Source organism: Spodoptera frugiperda, chromosome 14 (genome assembly GCF_023101765.2).
Source record: "Spodoptera frugiperda isolate SF20-4 chromosome 14, AGI-APGP_CSIRO_Sfru_2.0, whole genome shotgun sequence".
Classification (NCBI taxonomy): domain Eukaryota; kingdom Metazoa; phylum Arthropoda; class Insecta; order Lepidoptera; family Noctuidae; genus Spodoptera; species Spodoptera frugiperda.
In genome coordinates this window covers 43,853-58,172 of record NC_064225.1, presented here as the reverse complement: position 1 = coordinate 58,172, position 14,320 = coordinate 43,853, and the positions used below count along the sequence as shown (strand labels likewise).

General features: G+C 53.5%; 3 protein-coding genes across 5 annotated transcripts; 1 reads left to right on the top strand and 2 right to left on the bottom strand.

Moving 5' to 3' along the window:
* Nucleotides 1–53: 53 nt before the first annotated feature.
* On the bottom strand, nt 54–4,256 carry LOC118279212 (uncharacterized). The gene is made up of 8 exons (XM_050698277.1): nt 3,920–4,256; nt 2,411–2,569; nt 2,034–2,157; nt 1,795–1,897; nt 1,625–1,756; nt 1,412–1,471; nt 1,106–1,159; nt 54–1,031 (listed from the first exon to the last, which is right to left on the bottom strand). The coding sequence occupies exons 2-8, from the start codon at nt 2,560–2,562 to the stop codon at nt 703–705; spliced, it is 954 nt and encodes a 317-aa protein (XP_050554234.1). The 5' UTR covers nt 2,563–2,569; nt 3,920–4,256; the 3' UTR covers nt 54–702.
* A 587-nt stretch (nt 4,257–4,843) lies between these two features.
* LOC118279289 (uncharacterized) lies at nt 4,844–9,563 on the top strand. Of its 3 annotated transcripts, XM_050698273.1 has the most exons (7): nt 4,844–6,429; nt 6,822–6,956; nt 7,065–7,115; nt 7,191–7,277; nt 7,608–8,171; nt 8,586–8,732; nt 8,819–9,563. In XM_050698273.1, the coding sequence occupies exons 2-7, from the start codon at nt 6,827–6,829 to the stop codon at nt 8,914–8,916; spliced, it is 1,077 nt and encodes a 358-aa protein (XP_050554230.1). In that variant the 5' UTR covers nt 4,844–6,429; nt 6,822–6,826; the 3' UTR covers nt 8,917–9,563. The 3 variants fall into 3 exon arrangements, with proteins under 3 accessions (XP_050554230.1, XP_050554231.1, XP_035454834.2); XM_050698274.1 differs by lacking the exon at nt 8,586–8,732; XM_035598941.2 differs by lacking the exon at nt 4,844–6,429 and having other exon boundaries at nt 6,812–6,956.
* A 1,583-nt stretch (nt 9,564–11,146) lies between these two features.
* Nucleotides 11,147–13,256, bottom strand: LOC118279114 (translation initiation factor IF-2). Its single transcript, XM_050698219.1, is given in 5 exon segments — nt 11,147–11,729; nt 11,732–11,920; nt 11,996–12,079; nt 12,159–12,330; nt 12,871–13,256. Coding segments are annotated over 4 exon segments (498 nt in total). The 5' UTR covers nt 12,307–12,330; nt 12,871–13,256; the 3' UTR covers nt 11,147–11,652.
* Nucleotides 13,257–14,320: the final 1,064 nt, after the last annotated feature.

The following is a 14,320-nucleotide window of genomic DNA, read 5'->3' as shown; positions in this document are numbered from 1 at the left end:
TCATTACATACGTACCACCGCGGCCGCAGCGTGGACCAATGAATACGAGGGTGCGAGTTGAAGACGTTTATTGTAAATACATATTTATGTAGGAGACACAAGTGTAGCGCCCTGCTGCAGTGCTAGTGGACTACTACCGGCGCGTGGGTGCTGGGTGTGACACACCCGCCACACCACACGCGTCACTACCTCAACTTGTACTATGTTCTCACGATTGGTGCAAATCTCAAGGCACTTAACACAATATCGGCTTTAACATACACTTATGGTACAGCCGGGGACAGCGAGCTAGTCTCTGTCGGGGAAATACATAGAGGTACAAATATACAGACAGAGCAGAGCTAGGCACTCGCTACACGAGCCTGCAGGATGTAGCTACGACTAGGAGACAATATCATGAAGTATACAATACAGGGCATAGTCCCAGACAGGCTACATAGTCGTGTGTATTAAGTATATGTAGACACAGCGAGATCTATATATCGAGGTACTCAATCTAGTCTAATGTACATAATTTATTAAAATGATACCCAACTCCACCCTTGAGCATTACTTCGATTCACTTCCCACTACAACGTAATTTGGTTCGCCATCGACTGTACTCGGCGCCAGTCGCACAGTCTCTGTCGAGCGACCAGTCCGCGCACTCCGCGATACAAAAATACTGTGAGTCTGTGTCCGCGTGACGTCACCGCGCGCTGTCTACACCAGCATCATGGCGTGGGGGGCGGGGGCGGGGGGGGGCGGGGGGCGGCCGTAGTGCGGCGCGGCGCGCGCGCGGGACTCCTGCGTCATGATCTCCACGATGCGCCCGTTCTCGAACACCAGCTCCGGCCGCTGCGCCGGGTCCGCGGCCGCGGGGCCGGGGGCGCACGCCGAGTAGGGGGGCGGCGCGTCGTCGGGCGCCGGGGGCGCGGGCTTGCTGGGCGGCAGGCGCGACACGGCGGCGTACGGCGGCGGCAGCTCGTCCTCGCTCCACGCGCGCCCCCGCACGCGCTCCGGCGTCGGCACGTCGCAGTCGTAGTGCTGGACTGTACACACACACACACTCACACACCGTCCACACACGTGTACACACAGACACAATGCAGCATTGTATACTCACACGTGGTCGCCATCACGTTCGGCGTGGACCACTCGTCCGAGTCCTGTCTGATCACTGCAAGGGAAATGCAGGCGGAGTGAGTACAAGCTGCGGTACAAGTATTTATTGTAGTTCGCAGCGCATAGAGCTCATGATTACGAGTCCCGGTGTAGCTCGAAACTAATCGAGTCTCGACAAGAATATGTAATAACCCTCCTTCTGGCGCAGTCGGGTAAAAATGACAATGTATGAATAAGCTGTATTCGTACAGCAGTATTTCAACTGATTGAATATGTCTCAAGTATACTGCCATTCCACAAGACGTACCTCCCCGCAGCCGGTAGTGTCCCCGCATCACCTCCGGCTCGAGCTCCGCCGCGCCCGCGTCTGCACAACGAACATAGGTTACGTACAAGAGGCGTTCAGTCAAACACATCGGTTGTACCACACGAAGCATGGTGATTATACAAGATATAGTATCAGAATGGTACAGCCTCTGTAGGCGCTACCTTGTTGTGTAGTAAACAGATAGATACTGACTAGTGTGCATGTAGATGGCCCGGAAGAGTTTCTTGTGCAGGCAGTTCTCGGCCGCCTTGACCAGCAGCACCAGCAGCGCCAGCGCCACGGCGCCGGCCGCCCAGCCGCGCGCCGCGTGCCCCCACGACGCGCCTCCCGCGGGGTCCGCCCGCGCGCCCCCGCGCCCCCACCACTCGCCGCGCCCCCCGCGCCCCCTGCAGCCGCCGCCCCCGCCCCGCTCCCCGCCGGCAGCACTATGGACACCGGGTCGTACGGCCGGAAGTTTGGAATGCCCTGCAATCAGTGAATGGAGCTCTCAGTTGCAGAGCAGGCACAACCAACTACTGAGGCACAAGCCTCTTATGAAGGGGGGTTTGTTACAATCCCCAAGTCGGTGTCGCCACATTAGTACAATGAGGTATACCCTCACCTTCATGTTGGAGATCTCCCAGGTGTCGACGTCGTGGAAGCGGTCGACGCGCCACGTGATGGGCGGCGCGGTGGGGGCCGCCCACTGCCGCGGCAGCAGCAGCCCCTTCGGCAGCGGGTCCAGCCTGCAACACAAGAGCCAACCGCTACAGAACACGAGGTAGGTACTACGGACCGATGTCAGCGGCAATACGTTTGCAACTTTATAACAAAACAAATAAGTTCCAAATCCAGTTGACCTGTTACGGTAGGAAGCTGGGATATAGTGTTACTGTACTGAGTGTTGCTGCTTTAGAGATGCAATCTCGTGAGGATCCCTGCACCCCTCCACCCCCGCGGTATGTGTAGATGTCAGTGAGGTAGCAATGTGCAGTATACCTAATGAAGTGTCGCGTGTCCTTGCGCAGTCCGTAGAATGCGAACTTGTCGTGTTCCCGGGCGTGCGGGCGCGCATGCTCGGCGGCGGCGCGGGTGCGCGCGCGCCGGTCCAGGGACGACACCCACGCCCACGGAGACACCGTCGGCTGCATCGTGACACTGCAAACATACGTACTTGGGACAACAATTGGTGAATTAGTTTTGTAAGGAATAGCACCCGCGATTACTGGACTATGTGCAGTCAAGGACGAGTCAGCTACACTCCTGTAAACAAGTACCGAGCAGTGTGGTGCCGCAGTACAATGTTGGTCAGAACGTGTTCCTGCACTCACACGGGGTACAAGTCTAATGTCGTGTGATCTGGCTGCAGCTGTAGTAGCGGCTCACGTGGCGCGCCAGACGCAGCGACGCGGGGACAGACAGACGGAGCGACCAATTGATCCCAATACAGGCAATGATTTAGTTTAACTGGCACATTAACGATGCACGCGGGCTGGCGCTGCGCCGGCGCCGGCCGTGACATTGCTGCGCGCGAGGTAGCAACTACTAGTGGTGGCAGACTCAACTAACTGTGACCTCCAGGCGATACAGGTACAAAGGTGGAACAAGTAAAACAATAGGCAGGGGAGACACCTGCACTCCTTGCTCAGGTCCGCAACCTCCTTGCGAACATGACATCTTTGTATAAAGATACCGTGTCTATGGGCTTATTGCTTACCATCAGGTGATTGATTCGTCTTTCACATTTACCGCCATATCTCTTAGGGTGCTTCTCCACCAGAGATGTGCTAAGATTGGCAGCTCGGTATGCAATGTCTTGATAGTAGTTAAGCCATCAATAGCACGTATTTTTCCTAATAAAATACATAGCCTAGAAAGCCAAACGCATCCACAGCAACGTAGCATAGCACAACTCTGGTGGAAAAGCACTCTTATAGAGAACATCATTATTGTTTAAATTATTTGGTAAAACATTAATAAAAACACGCGAAATTTTCATAATAATAGCACATAACCTGTCCATGGCAGCAGGCAGTAGCACGACAGAAGGTTCAACAAATTACAGTATTTGGGATCGAGTGACCTCATGTTACTTGATGTTACTCCCCCACACAGCAGTCGGAGCACTAACATCAAGTTACATGACAACTACTGCCCGAGGACATGAGTTGTATGCGCTGTACACATATATGTAGTTGTATGCTGCAGCTGTAAGCTGTACACACGAAACCAAACGCTTCCCGTCTACTTTACACACACACACACACAGGTAGCTCATTCCATGCTTACGGATCGTTACCTGTACAGGTCCACTACAGGCAGGTATAAAACTCGCGGAATGCTATTTATAAGTACATCCGTGTACAGAACACTGATTTATGGAATGGATAAAAGCAAAAACGTCTGGATTCACTTTTCTTTGGAGTGTGGTTGCACGACGGTCCAGCAGCACCATGTCAAGGTCGCGGGATGAAGGCAGCGTTCATAATACATCATCTCTCCACTCACCGTAACTACCGCGGAGTGGGGACTGAGGGCAGAGCTCAGTAGACAGCAGGAGTGGCTGGCCAGTCACATCGCACGCACTGCAGGAAGGAAAGCTTCCAGAGTCTAGCACATTGCTCGCTGCGGCTCAGTGATGGCGAGCAATAACTACCGTGTAGCGCGGTGTATGGCGGCACGTCGCGCTCGCCGGACTAGCGGCGGATAAATAAACAGCGCGGAGGGTGTGTCGCACGCATGCGCGCCAGACACGCGCGCACAGCGCCGCCACGCGGCTCCGACGCGCACTACTCGCGACACAACAGGGCGCCGCGCCGCACTCACGCACCTGCTTCATTTGCATAGCAGGGGGTAACCCTTACACTTCATTTAATGAAAATAAAAAAATACTCTCTAAAACGACGTCGGTGACTAACCAGACTTCACGTAAACTTCATGTGATCTATAACAACGCTTGTAGAGTTCCTCTCTGACGTTCACTATGCATTACATACATATACCGACACCCGGTTCCGTGCAATTGATGCAACGTCCGACATGTACACATGACACATGCACACACTTTTATAATGTTGTAATTGTTACAATAGTAAGTATGTATATATATGTAGTAGTACAACACACTCGAGGCGTCGAGTGTCGGGCTGAAGTACGTGCGACACTCGACGTCGAGCGGGACGGTGCGGGTTCAGTCCCCGAGTCAGGCAACATGCTACTGTGACTCATTGGTTCCACTGTATTAATATTATAATTACGTAACTATAACGTAACATCACGCCTTCTATTCCCAGCACGTGTGAGCAGAGGGGCGAGTGATGTTGATGTCTGATGTAATGCCTTACTTACGTGTGGTGTAGAACAGCGAGCTGTTATGATACTCTGATATAACACCTTGTAATACTAAAGTACATGCACGATACATACGCGTGTGTCGCGCGCTGCCTCTCCTTAGTGAGCTACTGGCCATTCTTAGATGACACCTGGTCGCGAACTATCGCCATCGGGGAGCGGACCACCACCCACCAGCCACCAGCTACTCACATCGGCAGAATGTGTTCCGCGGACCGTCTGAATAAACTATAAATACCTACTTATACAATTTGTTTCCAAACTACACAATGTGACATTGACAACACAGCGACGCGCGACCACAGAGCAACACAATGTTGCTAGCATGCAGCTCCGATATACGTGGGGGGAGGGGGGATATATGAGCAGGTACTTGTGTTGTTGACACATTCATCAAGGATGGAGCGGAGCCATCGATTGTGGCGTGACGTCATCACCAACTGACTAACTGCCGCCTTGAACTCGATACAGCCCGCGCCAATATGTCAGCGAAACTTGCCAACATCCCAATTTCGTTACTTGTACTTACAAACTGCAGGAAACTGGAGCATTGATGTACAACGCGTAGCAACACTGCAAGGACCAAAACTTCGTAGCGAGGAATAACTTTCGTAGCGCACGTAGCTTGCTACACTGCTACGCCGCGCGCCGCTACGTTTGCTACGATGGCTACGAGCTACGAGCCCTACGCTACGAGTTCAACCCTTCCTTATAAATATGGAATGTGGATGTATGTTACTGTTTTACGTAAAAATACTGAACAAATTTAGACGAAACAAATAAATAAATTAGTCTGGAATAACACAACGGAGGCAATTTAACTAGAAACGTAGTAGGTGAAGTAAATAATACATTTTTGACAATTACAAGTACGCCAGTGGTGCGGCGGCGAGTCTGTCGGCCGCCAGTGTATGGTCCCAGTTTCAGTGCTAGGTATAGTTGCTCTCTCTCGAGCAGAAGGTGTCGAGTGCAGTCCTTGGGTTGAATTATTGGGTTGTAATGTAATAAATGTTTAATTTGTCCCGCAACAAAAGTGAATGTAATGCAGTAGTAGTAATGGTGTGACATATATTGTGTGTGTATGTGTGTGAGTGTACACACACAGCCTCACCGCCCAGGAGTGAGAGGGATCGATGCGCGCCGCCACTCCGGCGCCACCCGGCCGCGCGCGACACACGCACCGCGCGACACGACAACACTATATACTCGCACCGCGCACTGATACACTACTACATCAGTGTGTGGCTCGCGCGCTGTGGACGATGCGACGACTCTCTCTACTCACCTACATGATGCGGTTGTTATATATACAGTAAATCACGGTGATCTATGGCAGCACCTACTTATATACAGCAGTAATATAATTATTTTCATTAACATGAGTTCTATAATTTACACGTACAAACGTACGAGTAACAGACAGAGACAGATGTTGGCGCGCGCGGAGTGTCTGTGTGTCGCGGTGTTGTCGCGCGGAGGCTGCGCTCCGTGTCGCCTCACTCTCTCCGCGGCGAGAGTGACGGTCGCATCGCCAGTACACACTGTACCTATTGATACACAGTGACAGTCTACCAGTCTGTCAGTCAGTCAGTCAGTCAGTGTCACGCAATATGAGACACGTGTCTACCAGGAGCGCACAGTAGCGTACGGTGTCAGGAGGCAATCAGGTGAGTGTCACAACACGACGCCAGCACACGGCAACAATACCTGTTGTGTGCCCCGGCGTTGTCCGCGCAGTCTCGGCTTGTGGTGCTAGCTGACTACTTCACTGTAGTGCAGGACATTCCGACAGTGGCGCACATTGCGTGGAGCATCGACCAGACACATCTAGGACATTGCAAAAGTGAACCAAACGACGGTGTGTGGCATCACCAGTATGTTCCGCGAGACAAAGTCTCTTCCTACAAGCGGTGGAATGAGCAGCCACCACCAAACTTGTAATTTGTAATATTGTAGACCCGCGACTCCTCGCGATTTTTATATGTCTCTCTGTATGTCAGTCGTGTCGCTCTGTGTAATATTTGCAACGTCGTGTACACTCCGCGACTGATGGTTGCAGCGAACATGGGGCGCGGGGGCGCGGGGGCAGGTGGAGGCGCGGGCGGGGGCGCTGCGGGCGGCGTGCTGGCCGTGGAGCTGTGCGCGCCGCTGCTGCTGCTGTGCTGGCTGTGCTGCTGGCCCGACGACAGCTCAGGTAATATCCATGCCAACGGTACCTAGTACCGTCCGTACTGCTGGGTACAGTATCCACACTGCTAGGCCCGGCCCGCGTTACAAGTGCTGACGTAGAGTGTGTCCACAGAGAGCTCGGCCGGCCGCCGCCCGCAGCGCCCGGCGCTGGCCGCCGTCCCCGGTGAGTGCCCGCTGGGTGAGTGTGTGAGTGCAGGGAGTGCAGGGAGTGAGTGAGTGACTCGTACTGTTGCCACAGAGTCGGGCTGGCGGCGCCGCTCCAGCGAGTTGTTCGGGCGCCGCGCCACCTCCAGCGCCGCGTCGCTGCACCTGCCCAGCACCTCCGGTACAGTATACACTCCCTAGTCCCCTACACACTACAACACCTTACATCTGCAGGTTACTGCTATAGAGCACTTACGATACGAACTTCTATGTTGCAAGTAGTATTTAAATATCATCTCAAGTTGGTTCATAACTGCAACAACGCCAGATACTGAGGTCAATGAACTATCCACATCGAGGACGAAATGGAAACCATTGCCTTGACCCGCGGGACCGCGCGCCACGTGCCAAGCGAGAGCTTTGTAATGAGGGCACTACATATGCAATGCGTATGGAGTTTGTATAACATTAGCTTGTATACTCATAACCGATATACTTCCACCATGTGAAGGCTACAAGAAGCCGCTGTCGGCGCACCGCAGCCACGAGGAGATAGGCGGGCGGCGCAAGCTGTCGAGCCACGAGGGCGAGGCGGAGGCGCGCTACCACTCCGCGCCCAGCGTCATCGACGAGGTGCTGCACCGCCGCGACTGGGAGCGCTCCGCCAGGGACCTGTACATCCCGCTGCGGCCCGAGCCGGAGCCGCCCTGCTCCAGCGACAGCTCGCACGACGAGCCGCGGCCCTGCAAGAAGCACCACTCCAACATCAAGTGCTCGCGCCGCAAGGAGCGCGCCGACACCGACGACAAGGACACGGACGCCACCGAGCTCGGCTCCTTCTACATCGGCGAGCGCGCCGAGGCGGGGCCCGCCACCGCCGCGCGCGCCGCCGCCGTGTACCAGGCCAAGGACGACAAGCAGAGCTTCAACGAGTCGCTGCGCAGCCGCGGCTGCCTGGATGACGTCATCGAGCAGCTGGACCGCCTGCAGCCGCTGGACCGCTCGGGCGCCACGCACCACTCCATCGAGTCGCGCCTCAGCCTCGGCCGCCACGTGTTCCCGCCGCCCTCTGTCGGTCAGTCCCCACCACACTTTGCTACTCACGCCGCATGTACGCAGCGCTATACGCGTGCCAGACTGGCAGCAGCCAGGAGGTAGTATGCAATGATAATCTCGTGATTCTTTCATTCTACCGAATGGCCAAAAATATTTTAAATGATCTTTCCTATGGGCCTAATGTAAAAGGATCCTCAAACATCGCGTCTTATACAATTCTGCTTTGAGTTAATATTCATTGTATAACTTATATCGTAACGTACGAGATCTGGTTGCCAGTTGCATCCTGACCAACAATGAGCCAGTACCGTCCACTGCTGGACGTGGCTGCGCATGCTTACCCCGGCGCTGTGCCGAGCGCGACACGATGCATCGCTTACTGAGTGTGGTGTGGCGGTGTGAGTGCAGCGCTTGCTTGTGTGTGTGCGCGTAGAGCCGGTGGGCTACGAGGGCGGCGCGTGCTACCTGGCGGAGCGCGGCGCCGTGCACGAGCTGCGCGCCTGCGCACTGCGCGCCCGCCACGCCAGCGACGGAGACATCCTCGCGCCGCCGCTGCGCCCCGAGTCCGGCGCCTTCTCAGGTCAGACCGAACCCAGCCCCCCCTCCCCCCGCGTGGAACACGGCGTGTGCAACATATGGTACTACAGTGCTTGCGCGTTGTTGCAGAGAGCGACCTGGACCTGGAGCTGGACGCGGCGGAGGAGCGGCCGCCGCCCTACGACGAGCTGCAGCACTACGCCGAGCACAAGGAGACCGCCATCTAGCGGCCGCTAGGTGCAACACCACGCTGTTACTGTTTCATAGTTTACGTTCGTTACGTGTTGATGTGCCGCGCTGCCTCGCTTGACTGTCAGTGTACCTGTACAAGTATAACGCGTTGTCACCATCACTCCACCCTTGTCATCCATTACCGCAACCATCGCGTCCCTGGAGCACGCGTCGTGTGGATGTTGGTCACACTGTGTAATGTATATTGTACTCGTTCGTGTGGCGGCCGACATTCCTCAATGTAAGCTACTCGTACTTGTTGCTTGACACGGACTGACCAACCCTCGGCCCGAGGCTCGCGACTGTGGAGGCGACGCTAGGCTACGCAGGCAGTTGTTGTAAATATTTATTGTTCCTGACACTAGCAGCGCACGCCCGGGTACTGCCACGCAACACTCGGCCGTGAGGCCTGCACCGCAGAGTTCAAAGTAAAATACAAAGAGAATATTTTGTAATACAATGACGCGTAGTGAGAGTAATTATAAGAATCGTAGTTAGTGTCAATTAGCAGTGTCAGCGGAACATGGTCTCTGTCAATATTAGCATAAGGTGCTTATTTGTTTGTGCGGCGCGCGCAGCAGCCCGCACTGTCCGCGCTGCTGCTCGGGCTGCCGTGTCGTTAATAAAGTATATGTGTTACCGAGCCTGTCGTCTCATTGCCTGCACCTGGCCCCGCCCGCTCCTCGCCCCTCCTTGCCAGCTCCTGACACTGGGAGCCATGTTTCGGTACATGTATCGGAATAGACTGGAATGGCTCCACTGGAGTGATACCACGACCGAGCAGAAAACCGAAGTGAAACAACGCCTGAGTCGTGTGATGATAGCCTTTATCTCCAAATCCCTAATCCCCAAAAGGTTCGCGACGCAACCTATAGTGTTGCGGGTGTTTATTGGTGGCTTGTCATCAGGTGATCCGACCAAGGCCAGTTCGTAATTCTACATCACTATATACAACATCACGCCTTTTATCCCTGAAGGCGTCAGCTGAGGTTTTTAATATAAATAAAGTTTTAATATAAATGTTACCTATTAGTATGTAAGTAAATTAAATAATTTCGCGGTGCCCAAAAAGGCCCATAGTTGTGACACATTACTGTATTACATTGTAGACCACACTGTACACTATGGATGCATTAAAGTGATTTGATTTGATTTGTGGTGCTCATTACGGCATGTAATGCCGCTATACAATGTACACCCACTTTTCATAATTTGTGTTATAAGTCCCATGTAATAGGGGGTGAACCTATTGCCATATACTAGGCACAATTCCAGACTCCATAACCGAAAAACCCAGCAATACTTTGCCCGACTCGGGAATCGAACCCGAGACCACTAGCCCGGCAGTCGCACTTGCGACCATTCGATCAACGAGACAGTCTACATTGTCGCTGACAGGAATATCTCTATACCATCAAAACATCGTGTAAAGAAGCCCAAGTCTCGCACCTCATCAGTTTTCCTGCCGTAAATAGTTGTGAGATCCTTGTAGTACCGAGTCGGTTACTTTATTTAGTCCCGTTAACTGCCACGTAGGTCCCCGGTGACCGACGTTAGTGGAGGATTTGCGTTCAACAGTTTTCTAATGGCAGTTAAAGGACCTTCTCTCTCAAACGATTGTGCAAATTGTTATCATATCAATATTTTATTTATTTTACGTACCTACCTAATCAATAAAATAGATCGACTTAGTCATCGCACGTGATCATGAAATAGACCATCGTAATGATGAAATAGACTAAACAATATAATACGAGAAACGTCAACAAAAGTAGGTATACTTGTGTTTTTCATGCGACTATTTTACGATGTTTGTACAATGCCTGCTTTGTATCTGAAAATTCAGGCTTCTTGTTCCACAACGAAGTTAAAGGTCGAAATTGGCCTGAATGGCTTCGAGGAAAGCTGCTTTTTGCTGGATTTGGCTCAGATACTCGATAACTATGTAGTTACTGAGGTTTCTTTGAACAAAACTCAACAAGAAGGTGCGACACCGCACGGTACAGCGGCTGGCCGAGTGGCTGCCGGGCAACATGTCGGCAACATGTCGGCAACACGTCGGCGACATGTCGGCGGTCGGTCCCACGCAGTGTAGCTCTGTGTGACTCACGTTGTCTTGTTGGCAATACACTCACGACACGGGGAACCCACAGACTGTAGGTACCTATACATACACATTACATATATATAATGTAGTAGTAGTAGAGGGAGTAATGAAACCCGCGGTAGTGGAACGTATTTATTGAAGTACAGCGCGATACAGACACCAAGCGCGGGCCCGAAGCGGCACAAACACACCCACACTGTACCAGTACATCCAGTACATATATTGTGTAGCGGTCCCGGGGAACATTTACAATACGAACATATTTATCAATTTGTAAAATTTTAACTAAATTACGAATAATATAATTTCCCTAGCAATATTATTGTTTGTATAAAATAGAGATATATCATAGAGAAACCTTCGACATCATCGAGTCGACTGTAAACAACAACACAGTCACAGCGGGCAGTGGACGGCGCCGGCCATTGAGCAACAACATACTCCAACATATAAACATTAACTATAAACATCCCATAATATATGTATATGTATAACAAACCTACGCTAAGTACATAGAAAAGTACAAGAGCTACACGGCACAAGTCGACGTAACGTTACATACACTAGCAGCGCGATACAAAACATATGTTCGTGAGGTAGACAGTGTCCGACACAACGCGGGCGACTACTGCGCCGCCACCTCGGGCGCCGCGGGCAGCGCGGCCGGCGCCGGCGCCTTGTCGGGCCGCGGCTCGCTGGCCGGCTCCGGGGCGCCGGGGGCGCCGGTCGCGGGTCCGGGGCGCTGGCGGGCGCCGGCCGCGGGTCCGGCTCCCCGGTGCTGGCGCGCAGCGCGGCGGGCGAGCTGGCGGCCGGGAACACGGTGTCGCCCTTCCCCGCCGCGCCCGGCACCTGCTTGCACAGCCGCGCCATCGCGCTCGCACTGTCGCGCACCACTGCAACACACACCGCGTCACGTACTCACTGTATGTAATACAGAACACTACAACAAGTAGAGAACACGGCGTCACCTGGCGCCACGGGGTAGGCGCTGGCGGCGGGCGGCGGCCGGCACGACGTGGTCGGCTGGCACACGCTGTCCGACGAACTCAGCTCTGCGGACACACACACACATACACAACCAGAGCGTAGCGACACATCGTGAGCAAGTGTGGGGGTACGGCGGGGACGCACCTTTGACCTTCTTGATGAAGTAGTAGAAGAAGTAGAGACACAGCATGATGAGCAGCGACAGGATGCCGACGAGCGCCACGTAGTACGCCACGTGGCTGGGCCGCCGCGCGCCGCTGGGGCCCGCGCCGCCCGCGCCCGGGACCCCCATCCCGGGCCCACTCCGTACTCACCGCTACAACACAAACACTTTATACCAAACCCCACGAAACCAACAGCTACGCGCGTATACCGGCGTAGCACGTGCTACACACGTCTGCTACGCTCCGCGCGTCTACTGCGGCGGGCGGCGTAGCAGGCTACGAGATGTGCTACGATGAACTACGCAAGAGTGCTCCGGTCATCTTTTATAAAACGTACACAATTTGAGGTTCCAATACTTGTAACAGTGTCGCCAGCCAGTCGCCAGCTAACGCACGGATTAGCGATTACCGAGTGTGAGCTATCCAGTACCTGCATGCAGCAGTAACATAATCTAATTACAACCCGTACTTATCCCGCATATCTGTACAGAGTGTACAGCAGCGGTACCTCACATACCTAATTATGACATTATTCATCTCTCGGATGACTCACAGCTGGCGACTGGCGACTGACTGGAGGAAGCGTTGACCTTGTGATTTATCTAATGTGAAAGTGAAAACCAACATTCAAGATAAATGATATGAAGTGGCACAATGTTGCGCCTGCCGCGGTGGCTGGGTGATGAGCTCACCTGTCCGGCGTGTGCTAGCTCGTGGCGCTGGGCGCGTGGTACCCGCGTGCAGAGAGTTGACAGTCACATGTTGCCCGGCACTGGCTCAGCTGGCGGCGCGGCGGCCACTGCTCCCTCGCGGCGGATGGCGCGGAGACTGACACTCCGCCGCCCTGGCCGCGCCGCCCGCACGCAGCGACACCGTGTCGCCTGCGTGTACCAGTGTGTACTGTGTGCCTGTGTCGCCGCGCGGCTGTGTGTCGCTGCTGGAACACGGCGCGCGGCGCGCAGATGTCGGCGCGACGGCGCAACAAGTGCCCGCGACACTCTGGCGCCGCAGCCTCCGCGAGTAGGGCTGTCGCTCGCGGCAACCCTTACACTGGGCTGCCTTATAAACTATATTTTATTACTTAGTACCGAACGATACAGGAACGTTACTCTATACTGGACATTTAATTATTCCTAGCGTCTCAGGTGAATCTGCCGTTGTGTTTTTTCACTTAGAATAAAATTCATATTTTTTTTAAAAAGGTTACGCCTTTAATTCTCTTTACCGCCTCAATTTTTTTTAAATCAGGTAATATCCCTATATCCTTCTCCCAAGTCTGAAAAATACTTTACTGAAAACCGCATCAAAATCGGTTCAGCCAAAGGCCGACATAATCGCACACAAACATACTCATACCGATACTGCTCGGATATGTCCAAGCAGCCACGCGCACAAACATACACATACCGATACTGCTTGCCAAATACTTCTTCAAGTTCCGAGCCACTGGCTCAGGAGCAAAGAGTGAGATGAGTCGGATTGTTTAGCAGGCAGCATGTATTCACTCTATCTAACCACCACATTCTGTCCCTCGCCCGAGGCGTCACTCCTTCGAGCAACACAAGAGAAGACATCTCATGAGAGCGACACACTTTTTATAACTAACTAACTTTTGCCCGCGATTTCATCCACGTCGAGTAATACATTTGATAATAGACTCACTACTCGTTACATGGGACCTGTGACTGGCGAGGTGTGTTACATTGTATACGTGCTCGTACGGTGTGTTGTGGAGGAAACAGTAACTGTCAGTCAGTCAGTCAGTCAGTCAGTCAGTGAGTGAGGGGGCGACTCGTGCGGACAGCCCTGCAGCGAGCGGCGACAGCGCGGCGCCGCGCTCGCGCATGCGCAACAAGTGCCCGCCACCGCCACACTGTCCTGTACTACTCCACGAGTACTAGTACTGAGTGCTCCCAGTACGCGGGACTCGTCGCTTCCTTCTCCTTTAGTGACATCTATTTACTTCGCCGCGGGACCCGAGACAGTTGCTCATGTTCCCGGCGCGCTGACTCGCTGTACTTCAGTGTTTCACACACACCGTGTGTGGTTGTATCTACTCTAGACCCTAAACGACTTGCAGCAGTTTTGGCAGATTGCGGCGAGCTTGTCTCACAAACTACTTTCAATACTTACACACTATCA